This window comes from Stenella coeruleoalba, assembly GCF_951394435.1.
Source record: "Stenella coeruleoalba genome assembly, chromosome: 5".
NCBI lineage: Eukaryota > Metazoa > Chordata > Mammalia > Artiodactyla > Delphinidae > Stenella > Stenella coeruleoalba.
The window spans coordinates 11,747,619-11,774,846 of record NC_137150.1 but is presented as its reverse complement, the minus strand read 5'-3'; the positions used below and the strand labels follow the sequence as shown (position 1 = coordinate 11,774,846).

General features: G+C 40.5%; 1 protein-coding gene across 1 annotated transcript in view; it reads right to left on the bottom strand.

Annotated features, from left to right (window-relative positions):
- LOC307186556 (collagen alpha-6(VI) chain) overlaps positions 1-27,228 on the bottom strand; it is a gene marked incomplete at its 5' end in the record, with an annotated part of 110,335 nt that overhangs the window by 81,149 nt on the left and 1,958 nt on the right. Inside the window, 9 exons of the mRNA XM_079921790.1 lie at positions 2,342-2,496; positions 7,260-7,338; positions 7,422-7,765; positions 15,035-15,604; positions 17,428-18,003; positions 20,994-21,551; positions 22,717-23,277; positions 24,353-24,973; positions 26,228-26,815. Coding sequence (XP_079777916.1) covers positions 2,342-2,496; positions 7,260-7,338; positions 7,422-7,765; positions 15,035-15,604; positions 17,428-18,003; positions 20,994-21,551; positions 22,717-23,277; positions 24,353-24,973; positions 26,228-26,815 — 4,052 coding nt within the window. The remainder of the gene's footprint in view (positions 1-2,341; positions 2,497-7,259; positions 7,339-7,421; positions 7,766-15,034; positions 15,605-17,427; positions 18,004-20,993; positions 21,552-22,716; positions 23,278-24,352; positions 24,974-26,227; positions 26,816-27,228) is intronic.

Genomic DNA, 27,228 nt, shown 5'->3' with positions numbered 1-27,228 from the left:
TGCTGTTTTCTCCTTTTCCTGTTTTATGAAATCTTTGTATGTCGGAGGATATAGACAGTGTTCAATGTCACACTGCTTGGCGTGGAGTTCAATGATCGACACTTCCAGAACAGTTTGTGTGGGACAGGATTTCAAAGACACCAATTACATGTCCAACATTTCAGAAGCACTTGCTGTAGAGGGTGGGCACGTGAAGAGATTTTATACTCTGGTCACATTTTATAGTCTGGCCAAAATAAAATGTTTTTTTGGCAAAAAAATTTGAGTGAATTTCATCCTGCACCTAGTTAGTCATCCCCTAAAAAATGTACATATTCCACTGCATTTTTACAATTAACCCACAAGATTTATTTTTACGAAAATTCTGCTTGCAATAAATACTATGCTTTGCCTTAGTAGGGTAGAATCAATCTTTGTGTTGAGAAGTTTCCTATCAAAATTCTAGTGTGATTAAAAAATGAAAATGTTTTGTTATAATCACTTAGCAACTTCCCCTCTTTACTTGTTTCTTATTATATAATGTTTCTTTTCTGACATTAGAAAACTCTCTGTTTTTTTCCCCTGAAAACCCAATAAAACTTGAAATGTGTGAAACCAAATAACAACAACAAAATGGATTCTGTGATTTCATGTTAGATGATATCAATTTTCTTTGCATCACTAAAATCCTACAGCATCAACTCTTTTACTATTAACATTAAAACTGGCTATTTCTAAAATTAAAATTTTCTTATACAGTGTTGCATTTATGTGATATCTAAAAAGTGATAGGCTTGTTTGAAGAATAACTTCCTCCCTCTATGGATTACCAATTTGAAATTACACATTTCAAAGAGCAGTAGACACAAAATTTTTTTTGTAAAGTAGACACCGTCTTCCCATGTAGAAAGGAATTACAACAAAAATTCCATATTCTCTAAGTAATTATTTTTATATAATTACTACACTGAACACACTGTCACATATCTATATACAAACTCTATAGGCAGAAAGTAGCAGGAGCTAGAACCTTATTGGAAAGTATCTTGATATGCTGATTACAGATTTTATAAATTATAAGCAAATTACAAATTATCAGCCATTCATTAAAGGTGAAAGTAGTGCTAGATATCTTGGTAATATTTCACCAATAGTTGAATTCTTGTATGTTTCTGAAAGAAATAGGATTGCGATGCATCTTATCTAGATGTTAGGTTCTAAAAATAGATCATAAAGCAAAAATCTCTGTCGGCCAAGACAACCTTTAAAAAACTTTTCATTCTAAAGTACATCATAGGAGGTCTATCATCATATCACTAGTTTTTCTTCCAGATTGGATGAGATGCTCTTTGCTTAGTTGAACTCTCAATGGATTTGGCTCTCGTTCACAGGTCATGTTGCAGAGAAAACACACATCTTTTTTTTTTTTTTAATTTTTATTGGAGTATAGTTGATTTACAATGTTGTGTTAGTTTCGGGTGTACAGCAAAGTGAATCAGTTATACATACACATATATCCATTCCTTTTAAGATTCTTTTCCCATAGAAAAGAATCTTCAGAGTAGCGTTCCCTGCGCTATACAGCAGGTTCTTATTAGGTATCTATTTTATATAGAAAACACACATCTTAAACAGAAGAATGATATTCAGTGTGGTGAGTCATGGCACTTAGGATCTGCAAGGGACATGAAAACTGGCTGGCTGAGGGAGCAGCCGAGTCACCCCTACTGGTCAGACACTCTTGGGCACTTATGTTTATTGACTGTAATTTGGGCAGGATTGTAGGTGCTATTTAGTTTCTTCTTCTTCTTCTTTTTTTTTTTTTTTTTGCCAAGCATATAAATTAAACATGCTTTCAGACATAGGAAACCAACTTATGGTTACCAAAGGGGAAAGTGGGGGGGGAAGGATAAATTATGAGTTTGAGATTAACATATACATACTATATATAAAATAGATAACCAACAAGGACCTACTGTATAGCACAGGGAACTATACTCAATACTTTGTAATAACCTATAAGGGAAAAGAATCTGAAAAGAATATATATATATATATATATATATATATAAAAAACTGAATCACTTTGCTGTAACCTGAAATTAATACGACATTGTAAATAAACTATATTTCAATAAATAAATAAATAACAACAACAAAAAGAAACACGCTTTGACATCTGTCTACTATATTACATTTCTTTCAAAACACCCTCTTATTTGGGCTTTGCACGAAATCAGAAAAGCCTGACTTCACTCCCAAATGAACAAAATTAGTTCAAATTCGTAAGCCTAAATATGAAGAATATATATACAAAACAAATAGAAAGTTTAAACTCACCAGCTTTTTCTGAATAACTTACCAGGTGCTTTGACAGTCGGCTCCCAAGATCCCTCATCTCAAGAGTGAGCTGTGTCCTGTACTCAAATCCTTTCCCAAATTCAATGTAGAGAAGGTCAGCCAGGTCATTGGAATTGGTGGCTCCATCCAGAGCAACTGTGATGAGGGCATTCAGACCTAGCCAACACAGTTGACAATTCTCCAGGTGAGGGGACTTTGGTTACTTTAATCTTTTTGCATATGTATCTAAGTTGTTATTCCAGGAAACCAGTTGCAAGAGGAACACTCATTTTACTGTCCACTTCCCCCAACCACACACTGTAAAACTGTCAAGTGACAAGACCATCATCAGAGAACAAAAGGAATTCCATTTTTCAAAATAAACTAAATTGGAGAATAATTTATATAATAAATTATAACAGATCCTTGAGTTCTCTATGATATGAAGTAAGATAGTGAGTTTAAAAGAGCCCACAGAGAAAAGGGAACCCTCCTACACTGTTGGTTGGAATGTACATTGATGCAGCCACTATGGAAAACAGTATGGAGGTTCCTCAAAAAACTAAAAATAGAGATAACATATGATCCAACAATCCCACTCCTGGGTATATATCTGGAGAAAACTCTAATTCAAAAATATACATGCACCCCAATATTCATAGCAGCACTATTCACAATAGCCAAGACATGGAAGCATGGAAGTAAATGTCCATCAACAGATGAATGGATATAAAGAAGATGTGGTACATATATATATATATATATATATATATATATATATATACACACACACAATGGAATATTATTCAGCCATAAAAAGAATGAAGTAATGCCATTTGCAGCAACATGGATGGATCTAGAGATTATCATACTAAGTGAAGTCAGAAAGAGAAAGACAAATACCATATGCTATCACTTATATGTGGAATCTAAAATATGATATAAATGAACTTATTTACAAAACAGAAACAGACTCGCAGACATAGAAAACAAATTTATGGTTACCAAAAGGGAAAGGGGGTGGGGGAGGGATAAATTAGGAGTTTGGGATTAACAGATTAAAAACTTCTATATATAAAATAGATAAACATCAAGGTCCTACTGTATAGCACAGGGAATTATATCCAATATCCTGTAATAAACCATGATGGAAAAGAATCTGAAAAAGAATATATCTATATATATCTAAATCACTTTGCTGTACACCAGAGACTAACACATTGTAAATCAACTATATTTCAATAATAATAAAATAATAATGAAGAGTCCATAGAGCATGCTAAAGCACAGAGGAATTCATATGTCAAGAAAGGGAGTGTTCTAAATTTTTGCCACTTGAAGGGGAGATCCTTGGAGCAGCAGCACTGCCTTCACCCGGAAGCTCATCAGAAGTGCAGAATCTCAGGCCCCACTCTAGACCCACAGAATCAGAATCTGTATTTTAATAAAATCCCCAGGTGATTCATATGCACATTAAAGTTTGAGAAGCACAGCTCTAAATGACAATCCAGTTGGAATTATAGGTACAAGAGACAGTAAAGGACCCCTTGTCAGGCAATCAGGAACAAATGTCATATAAGCAACCAGAGCTGTGGCTCATAGGCTTGGAAGTTTATAGAATACTTCAAATAAAACTTTTAGAGACTAACAAAAGGTTGACTTATTTTGCAAAGTAAGGACATTAAATGATGATAGTAATAAACCTGGCAATCATTAGGGTGGAGGTAACCATGGCAACAACTGTGCTCTCATTTATTAATAATTACTATGTGCCTGGAAGTTGCCTAAGTGCTTTACATGCATTATCTTATTTGTAAGATACAAGCACAACATTATAGGTAAGTGCGATTACAGCTCTATTTTACAAACAAGCAAAGGTTTACCCCAGACAGCCTGACTCCAAAGCCTACACTCAGAGTGCATTTTAATAACAAAAATGTACGAAGGACATAATCATAAAGAGCAGTCCTAAAGTTGAATAAATTTAGTTTTATGAAAACATGACTATATTGGCATAACTTTTCTCATTTTATTAGGGATAGGTGAAGAATTCTTTGAATGGGACCTAAAAACCAATGGCTCAGAATAGATAAAGAATGTTCAAGGACTTGGCAGAGTTGAGTGCGTTCTTATATGATAGAATTATGACTCTGAGAGGAAGAGGAGAATGAAGAGAATACAGTTTCAGGGACAGAGTGGGAGGCTCAAGTTCTAAGAGATGCAAACAGTGTGGTTGCTGAAGTGGAATAAAGGAAGAATCACCAAAGAGTAAGATGACCAACTTGTCCTGGTTGGCCCGAACTTTCCTGGTTTTAGTGCTGACAGTCTCTGACTTGTCTCAAGCAAACAAAGACAGCTTGTCACTCTTCCAAGAGTGAGAAGGATGGGGAGAAGGGCGATGAGGGCTGGGAGAGGCAATGAAGAATGCTGAGTTCATCAACTGGCGTTTAATGATGAAAAGAAGGCACGCCAGTGGGTCTATCTATAAGGGAAAAAGATCTCACATCTGATTTTTCTTATAAGTTCCAGGAAATGTAAAAGTTTAATAAGAGTTATGAGAACCATGGGATTGTTTATTTGCAGAAAATATGCATATAACTATAATTTGTAACTGCTTTTCTCAGGATGGAGGACTTGATCCTTTCAGACTCATCCAGTACATGAGTCATATGATCTTAAATAGTATCTTCAATTCCTAAAAAATGAATTAAGAAAGAAAAGATTTCAAAAATTGGAAGAATAAAGAATCACTGAGAAGATTCTAGAGTACTGGAATTTTTAAAATGAAGAAACTGATTCATACCCCAATCCACATGGATTAAAGTGATATCCATCATTGAGAATACTTTTCTCCTGGTCTCCTCTTGTTTCACGGTGATGGCACAGTTTACATGTATAGATTCTGGGCCTCAAGTTAGAGAGGATCTCCTGGGTTAACAGATCATAGGGTCCAGCATCAACTGAAATCGTCTATATTTAGATAAGGGAAGCCAGAGCCAGAGGTGCTCTTTGTTCCTATTGAGAGACATTCGACACTTTTCAAAGAACATTATGGCCCACACCGCTTTATCTTTCCCATTCAAAGATTGTAGCTAGTGTGAGTCCTCCAACTTTTGCCTCTTTTTCAAAGTTGTTTTGGCTATTTTGGCTCCTTTGCATTTCCACATACATTTTGAACCAGCTTTTCTAGATCAACAAATATCTTGCTATGATTTTGACTGCGATTTAACTGAATCTATAGATTTGTTTGGAGAAAATTGAAATTTAACCATATTGAGTCTTTATATCATTGTTTAGTAATTTCAGCAAACAAACAACTATATTTTGTTAAATGTATACCTCAGTATTTCACGTTGTGTGTACATTGTAAATGGCTTTTTAAATTTTGTTTTCCAGTTTTTCGTTAGCATTTGGAAATATAATTGATTTTTGAATATTGAAAAAAAGATTCTAAATTTCTGAGGATATTCAAAATCTAGCTTCTGAAGTTGAAACTCATTTACTAGTTTTTCCTTGGGAGTTGGAAGAAAGAAGATTGGTCTTAGAAATCTGGGTGTTCCGAGAGAAACTTCCTGGAGAAAACTCCGATATTGTCTGTAAGAGAAACATCTTTCCCCCACAAAAGAAAAGCTGAAGTTGAGAAAACCCTACCCACCCACTCTAGGGTCCTGTTCTCAGTCTTCATTAACATCTCCACCTCAGATCAGGAAAAAAGCCAAGACTTGACAGAATAAAGGGAAGCAGATTTAGTAAATAAAATAAAAATTCTTACTCTTCAGTTGTGAATTCAGTGAATTCAGCAATTTTTTTAAGATGGAGGAAAGAGAACCAGACAGAAAAGACAAAATCTAATCAGCCTCTAATAGTTAACCTGGGAGACAGATGTCTTAGGCTAAATTCCCTAGAAGCAGAGCCTGAGATAGCAATTTGGACACACACAATTTATTGAGGAAGCACTCTCTGAAAGAAGGGGACAAAGGTAAGCAGGGTAGGACTGGGGAAGGATCTGAGCAAGACAGTGTTTCAGCTAACATCTAGCGTCAACCTGACCCCTTGGGAACTCTGGAGCATGAGTTACACTACAAAACTGGCGCCACTTTGAGGCAAAGGTCCAAGTGTCTGAACTCTACCTGCTGCCCAGGTGTGGGATGGGGAGTAACATTCCAGGTAAGGTGGCTCCCACTGGCAAAGGGCAGTTCCTCAGAGAAAGGGGAACCTGTGGGTAATGTGTTAGCAGCTGGAGGATGGGGGAACCTGTATGTAAAGGGGTCTGGGTGGAGTACCAATTACATCCACTTATAAGTATTTCTATTTTCAGTCAAACCGGAACATGTGAATGCATTTTTCTTCCACTGATCCATATTTTAGTATGAACTGACAATGAGTCAGAATAGGCATTGGTTTCTAAAGTCGAAAGCCTGGTGCCAGAACTTTACAAACTCATAAACACCATAGTTGGTCCATCTGTTATCTGAAGGAAGGAACTGATTATGAAATCCCGAAACATGAGTAAACTTGTCCAACACTGCTTGTAACTCTGGAAACTTTAAGAGTGTTAGAAGAAAATAATCCAACTCTCCCATTCCTTAGTCAAGGAGAAATATACATGGTTCACTTCTGCTGACACTAAAGACATAGCAATATTAGATAATGCGGGGCAAGGGAGACAGGAACATCCTCCAGGAAAGTTTAGGAAGAAGAAATAAGGTAATATGAGAGAAAGGATAGGACACCGTATTCAGCGCTGTTTCATATGGGGAGAGGAAAAAGTAGGTGCCAAAATGCTGTGAGAGCTCATTTGCTCTGCCAAGTGCATCCAGAGGGGAGAGGCTGGCAAATTCAGTGCTATTTGAGTGTCTGGAAATGTAAGAGTTAGAAATGAGTTTTGAGATTATAAAGTTCATCAACACTCCTTTCCCAGTCCTCCCCATGCTTGGTACCTTCTTTTCTAAGTTCATCAGATTTTTGTTCAAGTTTTTCAACATCATCATCCAATCCATCTGAAAATAAGAGAACCACCTAAGAAAGTATTCAAAAAAGAAAAATGAGTAAAAAGGAAGTCATTGCACCAAAGACCAATAAATAAAATAAAACCAAGTTACCTTTCCCCGAGCAGCTGATTTATTCTGAAATGCACCCCACAGAGAACTCAAGAGGTTTGCGTTGAGAAGAGATGGTCTTTTAACTGTTACATCCTTCAAGCTGTTCAGTATGCTTTCACTGTAGATCTCAAACTTGGGGGAATATTTTTCCATGGCATTGGTCACTTGAAAAGCCACACTAACCTGAGTCTCCGTGCCCACCTCACAGCTTACCCCACTGAGGGAACTGATGGCACGTAAGATGTCTTGAAGGTAAGTTTCCATCCAAGACTGACCTTCAAGCAAATTCTGCCCATTCTGCTGAGTTGAGATGTCAAATCCCACCACAATGTCCACAAAGCAATCTAGGATTCAAGGGAAAATCATATCTTATTAGACTAACAAATAGCTTTATTTGACTTGGATGTCATATCTGAATCACGGGACTTGGAATTCTTGTTTCTGTCCCAGTTATAAAGTTGGAAAAAATGAAAGAGCATGAGTGAATAATGGAAGAGGCTCAGAATCACTCTTTCACAAGCTGTTAAAGTGTTACTTTTTTAGCATCTATAAAATCTAGATGATTCTATAATGAAGTTCTGAAAGATTTCATTGTGTCCATTGAGAAAGCTATGTAGTCCCTTAAATAGCTGAAATATGTTGTGGAAATGTTAACAGTCTAAAATAGGAAATTCATATCATGCTATTTATAACTGAGGTCATTCAACAAATATTAAATTATAATTATAAGGGAAATATAAAAAACATTTGAATACAGAAAGTAATTTAGAAAAAATAAATCACAAAAGACTCCTAAAGGAATGATTTTGATGATTTATCTTTCTGAAAAGAATCTTTGATTCCTCTTTTTGTCTCCTAACATCCACTCAGAAAAGAAAAAGTAGAAAGAAAAATAGAGACTCTGTGAGACCCTTTGAGATCTTGCTTGGTTGGAGTTCTTCAAGTGAAGAAACTGGGTACCGAATTACCCATATTCAACCGTGTCAAAGATGGCTTTGTGCTCAGAGCTCAGCCACTCAGGAAGCCAAAGCCACTGCTATTTTGGAGTTTAAGAAATACTTAGAGAAGCATTGCGTTTAAAGTGCTTTGCTTTCATCCTTATTAACTCTAGAGACATTTAAGCACTGGAGAAACTACAAGGGCTTGAAATTTTAAGCTGACCCTCCTAACAGGAAGATAATGAGAAGGGTAAAATCCTATGACATATACACTCTTTTTTCAAGAACTTTTAGGTTGACTAGAAACTTCAACCTTTTCCAGCAAATTACACACACACACAGCTTGCTTGGTAAAATAAGGCATAGGGATGTTTAATTTTAATTTGCATTATTTAGAGAAGCAGTTTTTCAGATATTTGTTGTGTAGACAAACGCCCGCCTTCCAGACACACTGGTCAGTTGGGCATTTGCAAGTCTTTGAAACCAAAACAACAGTTTCAGTTCTTAAAACAAGGGACAGGAACTTGATTCACTTTTAATGATAAAAGAGTTGGGTGAGGGAGAAGAAACCTTATTTGATAATCAATTTTCACCATGACATTCAAGGTAAATCAAAGTCATCAAAACATCTGAAAGGTGAGTTTTCTTATTTTACTGTACTTAATTGGAAAATGTCTTCTCCGATACTCAGAAAGTGAGATAAAAAGAAAGGAACTAGTCAGAAGGAAGCACTCGAATATGTCCCTTCCAAACTTCCTCTTAAATCTATATCCTTTCATTTCCATTTTGAGATTGAAAGTTTCACTCTTGGATGAACATTGTTTTAATCCCTGAACAGAAAACCATTCATTCACCAAAACACTTTACTGCCTTCAAGGAAAACAGTCTCTTGTGAAAAAACAAACATTGGCAAATATGCCAAAATGTCATTGAGTGTTCCTGGGAACTGTCCCCTTTAAAAATAAAGCGTTTTAATTTTTTGTCTAGATTACTGAGATTATAAACTCTAGTAAACAAGTTCCTGGTGTTTGTTTAACTAATTCAAATTGACAAATGAGTCCATGATAATGTGATCAAAGGAACGGAATTTGGGGAACAAGTCCAGAGGTGGCAGTCATATGTCTACAATTACATACAATTAGAGAGAGTGGGCCATGCAAATCATGGAATGGCCTTGCAGACTCTGCAGGACATCTGCCCTCAACTCAAGAGGCCTTTGAAGAGGCAGGGATGATTTTGGAAGTGGGCTAGAAAAAAGGCTAAAAGTGGATTTCCAAAGAGAAATAATGAAGGATTGTAGTTATCAATAGGATAACAGGAGTGGGAATCAAAAGGGGGTAATAAATGCAAGGGAAATTAAGAAGGTAATCCACGGGACTGGCTACAGAGGGTGATAAACACAAGTAAACTAGTACTCTGAGAATTTGCCAAATAGCAGTGTGGAACCCTGGATTGGGGAGGCAGAGTTTAGTTTTAGTCCTGTACAGGTCACTTCCGTGTTACTACCAAATAATTTCTGCCAAATCTCTTAACCTCTCCGGGCATTAATTTTCTTGTCTATAAAAATAAGAAGATTATATATTTCAAAATAAAAATACAAAAGAACAGGAAAAAAAAAAGGATTGAACTAGACAGTAATGGTCTCCTGCTAAACCCCAAAGCTGATTTTAATTATCTGACTTATAAAGAAAGTCCTTAATTGGAGTTAATGATGGCAGACTTTTAGTATTAAGAAATACTGTCAAACAAATGAACATATTTATGAAACAGACTCACAGACACAGAGAACAAACTTATGGTTACCAAAGGGGGAACGGGATGGGGGAGGGATAAATTGGATTAGCAGATACAAACTACTATATATAAAGTAGATAAACAACAAGGACCTACTGTACAGCACACGGAACTATATTTAATGTCCTGTAATAAACCATAATGGAAAAGAATATGAAAAAGAATATATATATATGTATGTATGACTGAATCACTTTGCTGTATAGCAGAAATTAACACAACATTGTAAAGCAACTATACTTCAATAAAATTTTTAAGAAAAGAAAGAAATACTGTCAAGATGGTAGGGTATATTTTTAAGATTAGAAGACAGATTTTTGAGATTATTTTCCCTTTTCTCAAAAGTTTTTGAGCAAAGGGCAAAGTCGGGCTGTTGACTGTTATTAACTGGGTTAAGAGAAAAATTTCTTTGGAGATTTGAAAGAAGGGGATATCTTAGATGAAAAAAAGAGAAAGAACGATCTAGCAAATATAGTTAGGTGAAGACCTAGTTTATATACCTCCCAGATTGCTTCTGCCCTCCCCCTCCCTCAGTCCCGGCCGCACACACACACAGGAGTTGGACATTTGTCCACTGGAGAGCCTTGGCAGCCGCCATCGCTGGGTCTCCCACACTATGGGGGATGGGCAGGCTTTGACACGGCCTCCATCATTCTCACTGCAGTAGTTCCTCAATGACTCTGGTGCCCACGTCCAACCCAGCTGAACTCACGGGATCTCTGGCCCCTTCCACTACTTCAGCCACAGATACAAAGCACTGCTGGCCCCGTATCTGGTTTTCCAAAGGGCTGATAGCACGATGCAGTAGGATGGGAGAGTAAGTCTCCATGGGGTGAACTCTGACCAGTGAGAGGCAGTAGATAGGAAGGAACCGGCAGATAACCAGCCTTTATTCCCCCTGATAGGCTGGTCTGTGCAGTGGTTCTGAGGCTTCCCTGGGTGATGTTCTGCAGGACCAACGTACCAGTGATGCTTTCTCAAAAGCTGTAGCTAGCTTGGTGATGTACATCTTGTATGTACTTTTCTCTTTTCTGTATCACTTCCCTCCACTCACTCTTGCTTCCCTGGGACTGTACTCCCACTGGAGTATTAGCACATAAACTGTGCTTTAAGCTCTGCTTTCTAGAGAATGCTATTAAGACAGGAACATAAAGAGATTCTTGTCAAGAAAAGTTGGAAATGACCGTCTATTTTTTCCTTATATTTCCCACATTCCTTGAGCCAATTCCTGAGGGTGTGTCTACTTCATCTTCATCAGACTGGCCTTTTGCTGAATCTCCTTTTTGACTCATCTTCCATGATGATGAAAAAGATGAGAGGTACTCTCGATTCTTTTGCTACCCAGTCACGGCTCCACACCAGAAAAGGCAGCAAGTCCATACCCTGAAAACTGCCTGGGGTCTCCTTTGGGTGGTCAGAATAGGTAGACTCCAAAAAAATCAGGAGAATAAGCATGAATGAAGATAAGAAAACAGACTTTGGAGTTGTTTAGGGGAATGTGATGCATGTTGAGGCATTAAATTGGAATATGGCTCTGAAATGTTGCTAAACTACTAAAGTTCCTGAACCAAGGAACTCTTGGTACATTGTCCTTCTGTGAACTAAACTACTGCATCACTCCATGTACCTGTGTTAATGAGATCACTTCAAGATACCCTCTGTAATACGCTGTGAGAGTTACCAAGACATGCTGAACATTTATACACACTTCCCATGCATTCCTCACGTGTCCTTATGAAACACAGAATAAGTAGAAATGCTTCTAATTCTCATTTTGCAGAAGGGGAAGCTGTGACTTAGAGAAGCTGGCCTGAGGTCTCATAATTATTATGGTGGATCTCGCACTTGGGAATCAGATCCAGGCCTGTCTGGAGCTCCTACGCTGAACGACCTTATTTCACCACCTACAGGGTGTCCAGTGATGCCAGATCATGCAGGTTACAAGTGTTAGATTGTGCTGTCAGAAGTGACAGCTTAGCAGTGAGTGGCTTCCTTAGGGAGCAGCAGCTTTTGAGCTATAAACCCATGATGTCTTGATAAGTTTCAGCTATTAATTGTTGAAGCACATCACTTATAATGTAAGCATCAGATAACCTAGACAGCGATTATATCAAGAGAACTGGCAGCTTATTTAACAACCCACAAATGGGTTGGAATCAGACAGACCTAGGTTTCAAAATTTGCTTACTTTGTTGCCTCCTGTATGATCTGGGTCAGGTTACCAATATTCCTTAGAGCCTCAGTTTCTCATTTATAAATGGGAATGAAACCAAACCACAGAGGGTTTGGGAGTTTAATGAGATAATGCATTTAAAACACTTTAAAATGCTTGACCCTACACAGATGCACAAGAAATACTGATTCTTCCCTCATATCTCCATGCAGCTGACCATCCTTTCCCATAAATTGAAGCCTAAGTACAATCAGAGAAACAGAGATGATGTAACTGCACAAATGTGAAAAGAAAGGCGAGTGACCTCTCCAAAGTGGTGCATATTTTAATAAGAAGCAAAGCTGGATGTTCAGGCTCTGAATCTGGTTTGCTCTGAGACACACCAAGCTACTGTCTGATTTCCTTGATTTGGGGGTTTATCATTTCAGAGGAGCTAGTATCCTCCGCTATGTTTGCACAGGTTTTTGAAGCTTTATCAGCTTTATCATTCTAGCCTCATTATTCCTCAGCCCAGGCTTGGCTACAAAGGCCTCATACATTCTTGTTTGCTACAGTAATCACTTCAAGTTTACCTTTATAGGGTACTTTCCTTATTTGTTTATTTATTTATTTATTTATTTATTTATTTATTTATTTATTTATACATTCATGACTGCTGTTTTGACTTTCCACATGGTCTTCTTTCATCCTCTCTAGGACAGACTAGATGGTTCTGGGATCATTTTCTGCCTAATAATTGGAAATGGGTATTTCATGTGAAAAAGGAAAGTCATGTGGAAGGTTTGGCTGAGGTCACCAGGCACATTCCAAAGTATGGGGGGAAAGTAGAGTGGGATTTACAAAGGTGATAATTCCTGACCAATGACAGGACTCTTAACCTTTGGCTCACACACTGGGTCTTATAAAAGGTTTGAGCTTGGAGTTTAGAGGAGCACTTTTGGAGACGATGGTTGGTGTGCCATGAGGTCTCTCCCCGCAAGCACACACACACACAAGGAGAGGAGGTAACGTCCTCTTTAAGTCAAGAGAGAGGAGATTTGAGAGGTGACTTGGAGATGACACAGCCTAGAAATTCTAAAGAATGAGACAGGATGGCACGCTGCTCTCTGCAAAGGAGAGGCACCCACACCAGGGGGCTGGAACTTCCAGTATTTACTGGGGAAATTGACATGTAATTGTTTCCCATGGAGGTGATATGGCTGCATGTAAGAAAGAGCTCTGTTGGGCTCCTCTGATCTCCCATCCAAGAAGGCCACCTGGAGGGGCAAAGAGCTGGCAGCAGATAAAGCTGGAGGCATCACTAGATGCCCGGTGGCTGAGAAAGGCATAAGGGAACATCTGGAATTGAGAGATGCTCACCATCCTCAGGGGAGCTATGGTGGAGAGACAGTGATGCTCTGACAAATGTGCTTTGGTAGGGGTGGAGGGGGTGGGGGCAGGAGGGGAAGTCTTTGAAACATTCATGAATGGGACCAGCTTTAGACATGGGCTACTGAGAAAACGAAGTCCTGAAAAATGCCATCAAGTAGGAACTTTCCTGAATCTCTTTGGCTCCTCTCCCTTCCCCAGCCCATTCTGGAGAGGCCAGAAACCATGGTCAGTAAGAAGAGGGCAGGGCCTGGGAGAAGGAGGCAGAAGTGGGAGGTTGGGAACAATGGATAGAATGCCAACCGTGTGCAGTCGCTTCTGTCATGGTGAGTGGCCTGTGGCAGGGAAAGCACAGTAACCTTCTCGCAGTAACCTTCACATGAAGTTTGAATAGTTCCACGGGGATGGACATATTCATCACCAAGAAGAGGTTCACTTATTTCCTGAAAGTGACTGAGGGCAAGGGAAGAGCTGACCCCCATGAATAAACTGAATGGGTCAATGGTAGACAAAAGTGAAGTGACTTTATAATGGCATCCCAGGTGTCATGTTTATTCAAAGTAACGTTACATATGCATTTTCTCATTTCATCTTCACAGTGACCTTCTGAACTAGGTGTTCTGTCATTCACATTTTACAGAGGAGAAAATTTTAAACTTAGAAAAGTTAAGCCACTTGTCCAAGAAAAAATAGCCATGGAGTGGGGATTTGCAGCCCAGTTAACTGTCCATTTCCAGAGCTGCCTCTTAGCAACCCTGTAGCCTTCCTCTCCCAAGTGGAAATCCAGGGTTAGTTATAATCCACAGGTAGTTATACAGAATCACAGCTAACCCAGTCAGAACTTTTAGAAAAAGCTATTTATCCTTGAAGACCTTTCTTTCAATCTATTGGAAAAATGTCAAAATGTGCTAATTTTTAAGAAGATATTTACCAACTTCTGCAGTGAAGTTTCATAACAAAGCTCTAAACCTCTACAGATGTTGCCTCCCTACCTGTGGCAGCACTTGGCAGCCCCGTTGCCAGGCAACCCAAGTCTGTCAAATAGTTCATTTCTTTGGGACACATTCCTCAGCCTCTGAAACCAACCAGAGTGTAAACAACGGCCTTCTCCTCACACCTTCTGAAGCTGAGGCATTCCCATTCACAGAGGGGGCATGTACTCCCAGGAGAAGGGGAGAGAAAAGGACAGAGTCTCTCCAATATCCTGTTTCTTAATCCACAAGTCACAAAAAATACTTGATAACTGTGAAAAGCTTAATTTGAAATCCGGAGGCACAAAGCTACGTTTTCCCACCAGCCCCAGGGAAGGAACAAACACGAAGGACACTTTCAATACTCACTGCTCTCAGCCCCCGAGGTACAGATGTTGCGAACGATCCTCTTCTTGACCTTTTTCAGTTCGTCAAAGTTGTGAACTGTCAGTTTTTTATCGGCAGTCCCGGTGATCTGAACGAGCTGCTGGTCATCCACATCTCCGATGCCCACGGAGTAAATGTTGATCCCTCTGTGTCTCAGCTCTTCCGCGGCCTGAGCCACTTCGTCTTGGGACTGGCCATCTGTGAGGACCAGCAGCACCTGCGGGGTACCTGTGTTGATCCGGCTGCCCATGTCCGGCTGGAAGTAGTGCCCTACCTGCCGGAGAGCAGAGCCAATGTGCGTGTATCCAAAGATCTGCTGGATGTTTTCAATCTGAAAGGAGATCTCCTTTTTGCCGATGAAAGTTCCCAGTGGAAACTCCGGCCGGTAGGTGTGGCTGAACTGGGCAGCTCCTATACGCACTCTGTTGACACTGACATCGAAGTCTTGAACGACAGATGCCAAGAATTTCTTCATCTTTTTGAAGTCATCTGGATGAATGCTATTCGAACCATCCATGAGGAACACGAGGTCTACTTTTTCAATTTCACAATCTACAAAGTACACAGCAACAAAATCAGATTTTTATTCTTTCTCTAACCCAGCAGAAGTCAAATGTTTCCAGCTACAGAGAAATGCTATTTCTGAAGCTGGTTTCTTAGCTTAAGCCACCCTGTGGTCCCATTAACTGGAGAGGAAACAAAAACAAACAATTGGGCATAAAGGCAGCATGAGGCATATACAATTCCCACGTCCTTTTAGGCTTCTCTTGGCTTTTCTGTTTGGTCTCACACCGAGATGTCAAAGAAATGGGTGTGGTGCCACAGAAATATTGTTCTCACCTGCAATCTAGCTTTAACTCTTCCAGAAAGCTCAGTGACAGTAGCAGCATAGCAAGAAAAAACACACCTCCATTTAGGGATGCAAACAAGAGACAGATGGTCTGTATTATTGGCTTGGCCTTGCTGGCCAGTTGAGCCAATAAGTGCTTTTCTAGTTTCTTAGGGCAAATTGAGCTTTGAGAATCATGACTTCCAGCCTATATCTAGTCAGTTTGTTTCTTAATCAGCCCATTTTCTGGTGTATACAGGTAAAAATGTCTACTTGAGAAAAATGTTTTTGAACAACGCACTATGGCTTAGAGATGCTTCCCTTGTCTTAACACAGCAAATTAACAAAAAGAATGTGAAAGGCCGTTGCCAGTGAATGAGTTATGCTTGGCACGAGCTCATGTGTGTTCCTTAGCCTTCTGGAAAGCATTATCATTTCCTTGAATTCCCCAGAGAGCTCACCATTGAACTAACTTTATTAATTCTCATTTTAACCTCAGAAAATGTTAAAGGTGTCTGAGATTCCTGTAGCCGAGATAAGCAAGGAAGAGATAAAATATAGGGTAAACAGATCCTTCGGGAATTGTTTAGTTCATTAAATTCCTTTGTTTCAGTGCCCAAGGGAAAACTTCCAGTATAAACGTTCAATTTCAACTTCTACAATGGACTTGAAAGGGGCAGATTGATTTTTAGACATTGGCCAACAGAAAGTAAGAGATTCTTTCTGGTTTTCAGTGAGATCCAGATGGATTTTTTTAGTTTTGTGAAAGAAAAAGACAGTAGCTGCATTCTCAGGAGGCAAGGCATATGAAAAACAGGAAAGTTAAATAAGTTTTAAAAGGAACTGCACCAAGATTTTGAAATCCTTGATTAATATTAATTCATCTAATTAAAAATACTTGGTATTTTTGGTAAAACACATCCTAATAGAAATACTAAGGAATTTTAATAAACCACAATCTCCCTTTGAAACAAAGGTGTAAAGTGGCAGCTGAATGAATGAATGAATGAATGAATACATACATACATACATACAGCAATGCAATTTCTAGCTGCCAGAATAGAAACACAGCATCCAGGGCAAAAGACGTCCTGCTCACAATCTTCTCTGGAAACATCTGAGGCTAAAACTGAGGGCTTAACATTGGGCTCCATATTGCAAATGAACTTGTGCCATAACAGAAACGGGTGAAGGCACAGGGGACTTCCAGAATGGAGGAGAGAGGGCTTCAAGCAGTGGTCGCTGGTTCTTAGGAAGAGAGGGATTTGATTTCTTGTGAGAACTAGAGGGTGAAAGTGGCATGTAAACACAGTTGTGTTCCAATAAATAAAGCCTGTTTGAAATGGCGAATTTCCCATCATTGGAAGAGTTTAGGCAGAAGTGAGTGGGAATGTTGTGGAAGGCCAAATGAAACATCCTTGAGGTCTTTCCAATTTGAGATTCCACAATGTGGGAACTTCTGCAGAACTCTCAGTGCCCCTTCTCTTTGGTTTCTCCCTTATTTGGACCTCTGCTGATAATTAAAAACTTAATGGATGAATCTTACCTACTTTTGAAGAGTTACACACACTGGCGGACACATCTGAAAATATCCCCTTCAGGCCTCCAAAAGTTTCCACAAAGAAGTACTTGTCACTTGATCCTGCCATGGCCAGCAGCTCCACGGGGTTGGCACCAGCGATCCCCACGGCCAGGACAAGGATGCCCTTGTCCCATAAGGCCTTGGCTGTGGCATTGAGCTTATCGGCATCATGGGATTCCCCATCGGTGATTACGATGAGGACCTGGGGGACCCCCTTGTGCAGGCGGCTGCCCCGGGCTTCAGTGAACATGTGGTCTGAGAAGTCCAGGGCCTTGGCGGTGTAAGTGTTGCCCCCCATGGGCTGGTCATTTTGGAGCACCGAGATCACCTCCCGTTTTGTGCCAAGGTTATCCAGATAAAACAGCACCTCTGGGTCATCTGCATACTTCAGAGCCCCAAACCGGACGTGATTCTTGCCCACATCAGCTTTTTTCACCAAGCCAATCATGAAGTCCTTCATGATATTATACTCATCATGGTCAATGCTGCCAGAGCTGTCAATTACAAACACGACATCTAAAACTTCAATGCGCTTGCATTCTGAAGGAGGAGAAAGGAAAACTGGATGAGATTAGCTTGCACATCATGCAGGACTCCCCTCCCCCACCTGTTTTTTAAATGCCAGTGTCTCCTCTCCATAGGATCAAGCTGTACATTGGAATGTCCGCTCCCTGGACAACAGACACAACACACATGCATTTGTGCTGCCAGTACATAGTAATGCTCATTTAGGTGGCTTTTAGGACAAGGCAGATGTGACGTGAAGCCTACTGCAGGGGTTGGGAAGGGGGTGGGAAGATGGGTCACAGGATCATCAGGGATAAACATGTCAAGTGCTTTTGGACCAAAAAAAGAAAAAATTCAAAATTCTGAGGAAATTTTCCTGTGTTTAAGTGGTACTTTCAACATGTGCGTTCATTTACACTAATTTGTTTATTTTTTTTAAGCCACAGGGACCATGAGATTTTATTCTTAAAATGAACCCTGGGGAAATGACCAGATGAAAATGAATTTGGCAACACTGTATATTTTTTCATGTTTAACTTTTCAAGGTTACATTTTCTCCCTTTTTGACTTTCTTAAGACATTATCTGTTTTCATGATTGGGCCTCGTCATAAAAATAAACCCATTTCACACCTGGCCCAACCAAGTGGTCCTAGCATGACTTCTCATTAACCTTTTAAATGTAGGGTCAATGTCATGGAAAAGTAAAGCAGGAAAGACCCAATTAGTCTATGTGTGTATCACATTCTAACTCAAGGTACAGAGTTCCAAACTCCAACTCACTCATTCTGGAGAAGTGGAATTGTAAGATGGTGAATGATTTAGTCTCTATGTAGCACCATCCCTCTACAGGCCTTAGGAAGGTGTGTTCCAAATGTTAACTCATCCATTCTGGAGAAATGGAACTGTGAGAAGATTCCCCCTGCCCCCTCCGAGGCTCACCACATTCCCTTCCTTGACAGCCACTTTATTGCTCCGTGGTAGGGCTGTTGCAAATCCTAAAGCCAATGCACTTCCCCCCCTAACTAGAGGCCATGTGTACAGAGCCGTAACCAAATTCTCCAGAAAGTCTGGGTCCTCACAAGGAGCAACTATGTCCCTCTGGCCTTCGGCTGCCCAGGGAACCTGCTTGGATTACCCAGGGGGCTGGGGGGTAGACTGCTCAGTGCTGGCACCCTTCAAAAAGGTCAGATTTGTTCTGGGTGGAGTTACCAGGACATGTAATCCAGGTGTATTCCTCTTGCCACAAAACATAGACCGCAGTCACCAAGACTTCTAGTGGGGGTTGACAAGAACTGTTATTTGAACAACAGAACAATGTCCCTCTTTTCCTTCAGAATTCCATTAAGATCCATCTCCTCCATAGAGGTTTTTCAGAATGCCTCTTTCATCAAGTCCCATGGGTCGCAGTATAAATCAGCCCCTTATTTCTGCTGAACCTAAGTTTTATCACTTCCCTTACTCTGCAGTCTCCTAGGAACATGTGGGTGACTATACTATTTATTTCCTTGGAAGCATCCATTGCTCAAGTTCCTATATTATATTCCTCCTTTATAGGATTTAATAAATATCAACATGTTTTTACAAAGATTATCTCATTTTATGTAAGTATTGATTTTTAAAAATTGTAAAATTAACAAACATGTATAGTGGATGTTAGGTCAAAGGGGAGACACCTTGCCCAGGAGGTTATACCCCTCTATCGCCTGTCTCAGTGGACCACACATAGCCCCCAAACTCAGATTATACAAGGCTGGGCCCCTGCCTCAAGGTGAAACCGACTCTGTGATGTAATTCATGCTCCAGTGCTCCCCGTGGGATGAGGCTGAAGCCAGACTCTAGCTGAGACCACCTCCTTGCTTAACTCTTACCCATGCCCTGTCCTGCCCTCCTTACTTCTCTTCTGAAAACACCTCCTCAATAAATCAAAAGTCTACAAATAATGAATGCTGGAGAGGTGTGGAGAAAAGGGAACCCTCCTACATTGTTGGTGGGAATGTAAATTGGTGAAGCCACTATGGAGAACAGTATAGAGATTCCTTAAAAAACTAAAAATAGAGCTACTGTATGATGCTGCAATCCCACTCCTGGGCCTAAATCCAGAGGTAACCATAATTCGAAAACATACATGCACCCCAATGTTCATAGCAGCACTGTTTACAATAGCTGAGGCAAGGAACAACCTAAATGTCCATATATATAATGGAATATTACTCAGCCATAAAAAGAATGAAATAATACCATTTGCAGCAACATGCATGGGCCTAGAGATTATCATACTAAGTGAAGTAAGCCAGATAGAGAAAGACAAATATCATATGATATCACTTATACTGTGGAATCTAAAAAGAAAAAGATACAAATGAACTTATTTACAAAACAAACTCAGAGACAGAAAACAAACTTATGGTCACCAAAGGGGAGGGGGGGGGGAAGGGATAAATTAGGAGGTTGGGATTAACATATATACACTACTATATATAAAATAGATAACCAACAAGGACCTACGGTATAGGACAGGGAACTCTACTCAATATTTTATAGTAACCTATATGGGAAAAGAAACTGAAAAAGAACATATATATGTATGTATGTATAACTGAATCACTTTGCTGTACACCTGAAACTAACATGACATTGTAAATCAACTATACTCCAATAAAATTTTTAAAAAAGGAAAAGCAATAGATAAATAAATAAATAAATCACTTCCACAAGAACCCCCGACTCAGCTTCTGCTTCTAGGGAACCAGACCTAAAATCCGGTACGATACTATTTTCCTTAAATGGAGGATTCATCACCCTAGTGCTTTGTCTACGAAAGGGAAAGCATCTAGGTGGATCAGAATTGTTCCTTACTGTCTAATTTAACAGTTCTGTTGAGGAAACTTTCATTTCTATAAGCAAGTCAAAAGCCACTAGGATACAATGTTCAAATAGTAGTCTGCTTAGTTCAAGAAACAACGACTAACATGTATTTGTGGCATTTGGATAATCCCCCTATAGTGAATATGCCCACACCTACCTTCATGGGGGCTGCATATTCCAAAAACAAGGTCGTCTTCAATGTGTTGCAGAATGTCAAAATTCTCAACATAAAAAACCATCTCCGGCCTCCCACTGATCTCCTCAAGCTGGGTGACATTGGAGCCAAACACCCCCACGGAGTAGATAATTATGCCTTCTTGCCGAAGTGCCACTGCTGGGTCCTTGACTGTGTCCTGAGCCTCACCGTCCGTGATGAGAATGAGGAACTTCCTGACGTTGGGTCGGGCCCCCTTGGCAGGGCTGAAGTACTGAGACACGAAGGTCAGGGCGCTACCGGTCAAGGTAGTTTCTCCAATGTGAGCCATTCGGTCTATTGCATCTGAAATTTCCCCCTGGGACATATATCTGTTGAGCTGAAACTCCTCCTTATTGATGTCACTGAACTGGACTACACCGATTTGCACTCTATCTCCCCCAATCTGAGATTTGCTCACCAGGTTTTTCATAAATGTTTTCATTTTGATGAAGTTTTCAGGTCCTATACTGCCAGAACTGTCCACCAGAAACATGATGTCGGCCTTCATCTCTTTGCAGGCTACACAAGAGAAAGGAGATGGGTTATTCAAGTTGGCTTTGTGTAAAAAGATTAAGAGTGAACAGAAAAACCCAAAACACAAATAATTCTATATGTAAGTTAAGCATGTACTTGGTAAGGGCTGTTATCAGGTAAATAATGCATTGAAGGCAATGAGAGGGAGCCTATTCTCTTTGTTATTTAGTAATTTGCTTTAATATGTAACTCAGGGTTTCTCAGCCTCAGCACTACTGACATTGTGGGCTGGAAAATTTGTATTGTGGAGGGCAATCCATGCACTGTAGGATACTGTAGGATGTTTAGCAGTATCCCTGCCCTCTACCTGTTAGATGCCAGTAGTGCTGCCCCAATTATGACCAGCAAAAATGTCTCTAGATATTGCCAACTGTTCCCTAAGGGGGCAAAATCACCCCTGGTTGAAAACTATTGATCTAACTCTAGAAGATTTCATACATGTTTCATCAAAAAGCAATTTAAATAAACCTGTAGTACTCCTTAAAATCAGAAATCATTTGATCATATTACACAGGCAGTGTCTAATCATAGATCTATCCTCACAGGGATTTGTGGGGAGAAGCTAATTAATACTTATTAGAAGCTAATTAATTAGCACTCCCCTAGTTATCACCACCAAAATTGTCTCTAGACATTGCCAACCATCCCCTGAGGGGGAAAAATCACCCCTAGTTGAAAATTACTTATCTAGCTCTAGAAGATTTCATACACATTTTATTAAAAAGCAACTGAAATAAACCTGAAATATTCTTTTTATGCTTCAGATAATAATAATTAGAGCAACACTATAATGGGCCCTTCATTTTGTTCTGGATAATAAACAGCTCCACGAGTCAATGAATCTCAGCTTGGTCATTTATGCTGTTTCTGCACACCTGCAGCATCAAACACTGCAGAAAGTAGATGTAAATTGTTATGTATAGGATGGGTAAACAAAAAGGTCCTATTGTACAGCACAGGAAACTATATTCAATATCCTGTGATAAACCATAATGGAAAAGAATATGAAAAAGAATGTGTATATATGTATAACCGTACAGCAGAAGTTAACACAGCATTGTAAATCAACTATATTTCAATTAAAAAAACAAAAAATAAATACTGCAGGAAAGCAATTTGGGAGCTGAAGTCCAAAGGCAAGGAGTCCTACCTTCTTTGGCACAGAATTCTTGAACAACCTGGTTTCTTATGTCTTTCAAGGCATCAAAGTCATGCACATAGTACACCCGCTTCTCCTCGCCTGCGATTTCTCGCAGCTGTGTCTCGTTGGCCTCCTTGACCCCAATGGCATAGACGTGGATGAGCTCCTCTCTCAGTCTGTTTGCGGGCCCCAAGATGCTGTCCTGGGACACACTGTTGGTCAGGACAACAAGGTGGCTTGGCACTCTGTTTTCCCGCTGCCTCTTCGCTTTCTGCAGCAGCCCCAGGGTGAAGTTCAAGGCTGCACCTGTGTTTGTGTTCCCGCCCAGCTGCCTGATGTTCTCGATGGCCTTTCCCACATCATGCTTGTTGGTGTATTTATTGATCTCAAATTCCAAGTCCCAGCGGTCAGCATACTGGACAGCCCCAACTCGCACCTTCTGGGGAGCGATGTTGAACATCCCTACAACCTCCGACAGGAAGGTCTTCATTTCCTGGAAGTCCGTGGCCTGGGTGCTCCCAGAGCCATCGATGAGCAGATAGATGTCTGCTTCCTCAGTGTCCACACAACCTAAAATGCAACACGAAAACTGAGTGTGGCATTGGGGCAAGTGGGACAGAGACACAGGGGCAGGTGGGAGGAAGGGCAAACACCAGCCTTGTCAGACAGAAAAATGGGAAACAGTTTCTCCATGTTAAAGACCCAAATGAATTATCTGTGACAGTTTGAGATGATTTGTATCAAGGATCAGAGTCAATCTGGATGTAGTAAAAGATTAGAAAGAAAACATGAAGATGCTTTTTACAAGTCACTTCTCTTAGCAGGGAGTAACTGTTTAGCAAAATGTTAAGTGGTGATTTGCGAGCTAGAGAAGGTAGCATTTAACTGGACATGGTGGACAAAGTGCCGTCTTTCTTGAAATCTTGAACAAAGTATTTACCCTTCATCCACTCCTGGTCAGTTAACACAACCAGGGGTATTGTCAGTGGCCTTATTTATGCCAGGCAGTGACACTTCTGCAGTCGACATGCTGTAAATATTTGTTGAAGGATGCAGATATACATATGTATTGCATGCACACACATAATTTATGAAAAATACATGTGTATGTATGAAATATATGAAATACATTGCTCTCTGTCTCTCTCTAAACTCACTGATACTAGAATAGTACCTCCCAATAAATTCATTACTCTGTCCTCAATCCAAATCATGCTTCCTCTTTATTCTCTAAATTGGAATTTGAGGCTGAGGGAAGAAGAGGAGGGAGAGAAAAGTACTCACACACAAAAAAAAAGAAAGGAAAGGCAAGGAAACATGAGAGGCAAAGGTGAGAAAGGAAAAAGTGCAGAGCGGGAAATAACAAAGGAAGGTATTCTGGAGTGTTGAGAAGTAACAAAGAATCCAAGTAAAGCTGTGCAAAAGAGCAAATAAAAAAAGAAATCCCGTCTTCCCATTCCAACACCTCAAGAGCTTTTATTCTCCCCCAATTTACGTTTCCTATTATCAAGTTAAATTAAAAAGTCAGGAACTCACTCTCCCTCCCTACATCATGCCTGCCAAGCCCTTTTGTACACAGAACACCTGCAAGACAAGAAAAAAGCAAAACGATGGGAATAATCCTTCTCTCAGCAAAAGGCTTTACCAGATTTGAGGGTTTCAGTCCTTTCGGAAACGACAGAGACTGTGTGTGTGATCTGGTTCCGCAGTTTCTTTAGAAACGTCTGGTTGTGGGCGGCCAGGTCGGAGAAGGTTTTCAGTTTGGAGACGTACTGCTTGGCAGGGTGAGATGCGATCTTCTCCAGCTGGGCGTCGCTGGCCCCCTCTATGCCCATGGTGAAGATGGTCACCCCCTGGCGCCGGAGGTTCAGAGCAGCCTTGGTCACGTTGTCCTCAGACGGGCTATGGGTCACCAGCACAGCTATCTGTGGCACCCCCTGATTCTTCCGACTGCCGTGCTGCACGCTGAAAACCTCCTTCCTGATCTTTCTCAAGGCAGCTCCAGTGTAGGCCTTCCCGGCCTGGGGAGAGAGGCTCTGTATATCCTGGAGAACCTCTGACTTGTTTATGCCACTGCTCAGTGGGTTAATCACCTTCGTCTCATTGCTATAGGTCACAAGGCCAACCCTCATGCAGTTTTCCTTGATGTCCAGAGCAGATACACTTTCTTCCAGGAATTCTTTAAGATAGTCAAAGTCCTCCCAGCTGCCATTGATGGACATATCCAACAGGAACACAACATCTGCCACAGAAGGGCCTTGGCAAACTGTGGGCAAGGAAAGAACAGGCTGAGTTTCAATTCAGCAACTCTGCTCAGCATTAAAAGACACGGAGAACTCAACCAGAACTTAGTTATGCCCTTAAAGATGGAAGGAGGTGTACAAAATGATTATGAAGCCGAGATCAGAGAGTCCTGGGTTCAAAGGTGGGAGCTTAGCTAACCTCCCAGCTCCAATTTCCACATCTGTAAAATATAAGTAACCATAATAATGATCTCATAGAGTTGTTATGGGGATTAAATGAGATCATGTGTTTAGTATGGGACCTGGCACATAAAAGTCACTCAGTGAACAGAAGCTACTGCTATTGTATTAAAATCACTAATAAAATCAGTATTTATAGTCCAAACATTCTTAAAGGATGGTAATGGAATAGCAATTGACATTCCAATATTTTATTCAGGAAAGATGCTAGTAATAGGATTCCCATATTTTCATAGATTGCTACAAGAAAAGCAGCATTCTCCAGTATCAATAGACAGTTTTATATGTCATCTCACTCAAACTGACTTAACCAGACATAATGTGAGTTTCTTACATCACTTGTTTGGACTTGTACACTTTGAGCAAATTGTTTTTTTACTGGCTCTCTCCTGCCCCTCTCTTGGATGATGTTCATAAACTCTTGGCCATTCTTGCTAATAGGAGAGCACAAGGGGACAGACCAGGACAGCAGGTTGGAGTTGGAGCAGAACACGGGGAAGCTAATTTAGAACAGAGCTGCAGGAAGGGGCAGCACGGGACTGAAACCACACAGGCGTGGCTCTGACTCCAGACTGCAGGGCCAGGTCACATCATTTCTAAGAGGGCCCGCAAGTACCTCTCTGTGGAACAGAGGTTTTGGACTTCCTGAAGTTGTTTCAAGCTCTAACATCCTGTGATGACATTATACGGCTTCTGGAGTCAAGGATTTTTTTAGGAGGAAATCGACCTTTTAAATGAACCAGGAATAAAACTACATAGCAACTGAAGCCCAGGAAGAAAGCTCAGGCAGCTGGGAGCAGGGTGGAGGCAGCCTGTGAATGATGAGCAATAAGTGAAGCATGGAAAACCAAGGCTCACCAAGTACACTGGATTTAAAAAGGCCACAATCATTCCAGAATGATTTATGCAGAATTTAACATCTGAAAATGCAGCCCAGCTTTTGGGGAAGGGGATGTTCATAGAGTCTCCATCCTCTCCTCTTGTTGATCTTCCAAAAGCATTTTATCATCATCCCTACACACGCGCCCTGAACCCACCTTCCACAAGAATGTCATTGACTGCTCCTTCCTTGTACTGAGCCGCATCCTTGAGAATCTGCGTCATGTTTTGGGAGAACGTGCTGAGGTCTCGGACCGTCCGGAGGCTGTAGTGGAACTGGCCTGTGGCCATGGCCTTCAGGGTCTCCTCGGACACCCCCTGCATACCCACGGAGATGATCCTCACCCCGTCGTTGCGCAGCGCCTTGGAGGCCTCTTCCACGGCATCCTCAGACTCAGCTGAAGCCAGGACCACCAGGATCGGCGGAAACTGTCTCCTGTCCCTCCCGTTTGAGAAGTAGGTTGTGTGTACCTCCTGGAGAGCGTTACCAATCCTCAGGGAGCCACCCAGGAACCTGAAGTTCTTCTTGAGGTGGTTCAACATAGGCCCTCTGCTCTTGAAGGTGCTGAGCTGGAATTCTCTGTGGAGCCCATCTCTGTACTGGGCCAGGCCCACACGGTACTTGTGGGCCTCTATGGGGAGGCTGGTGATCATTTTGTTGATGAATGTCTTTACAAACGGGAAGGATTTAATTCCCATGTGGTCAGAGCTGTCCACCAGAAACACCACATCGGCATACTCAGGGCCTACAAACCCATAGACAAACACAAACAAAGCAAACTTCAAAAATTTACTACCAAGTTTAATGCCAACCATAAGGGAAAAACATTACTTCCCTCTTTTGTTTGTATTTGTAATATCTTTCCAATGCACTGAAAATAATACACATTCTCTCAAGAAAAATATTGTTTCTTGGGCTGATTATTTATACACCCTCTCATTTGAACTGATCATGAAATTAAGCATCACTTTTGCAAGGAATTAAGTAGAAATAGGTAAATATAAACAAGTTAAAAATCATGGGTTTTTATATGTTTAGTGGATAATTTCCCCATGTCTTTTTTTCTTTCAGAATTTGACTTCAATTTATATCAACACGATAAACATTTTCATTGAGAATCTAATCAAATCAAATTTGAATGGAGAAATCTAAAAAATA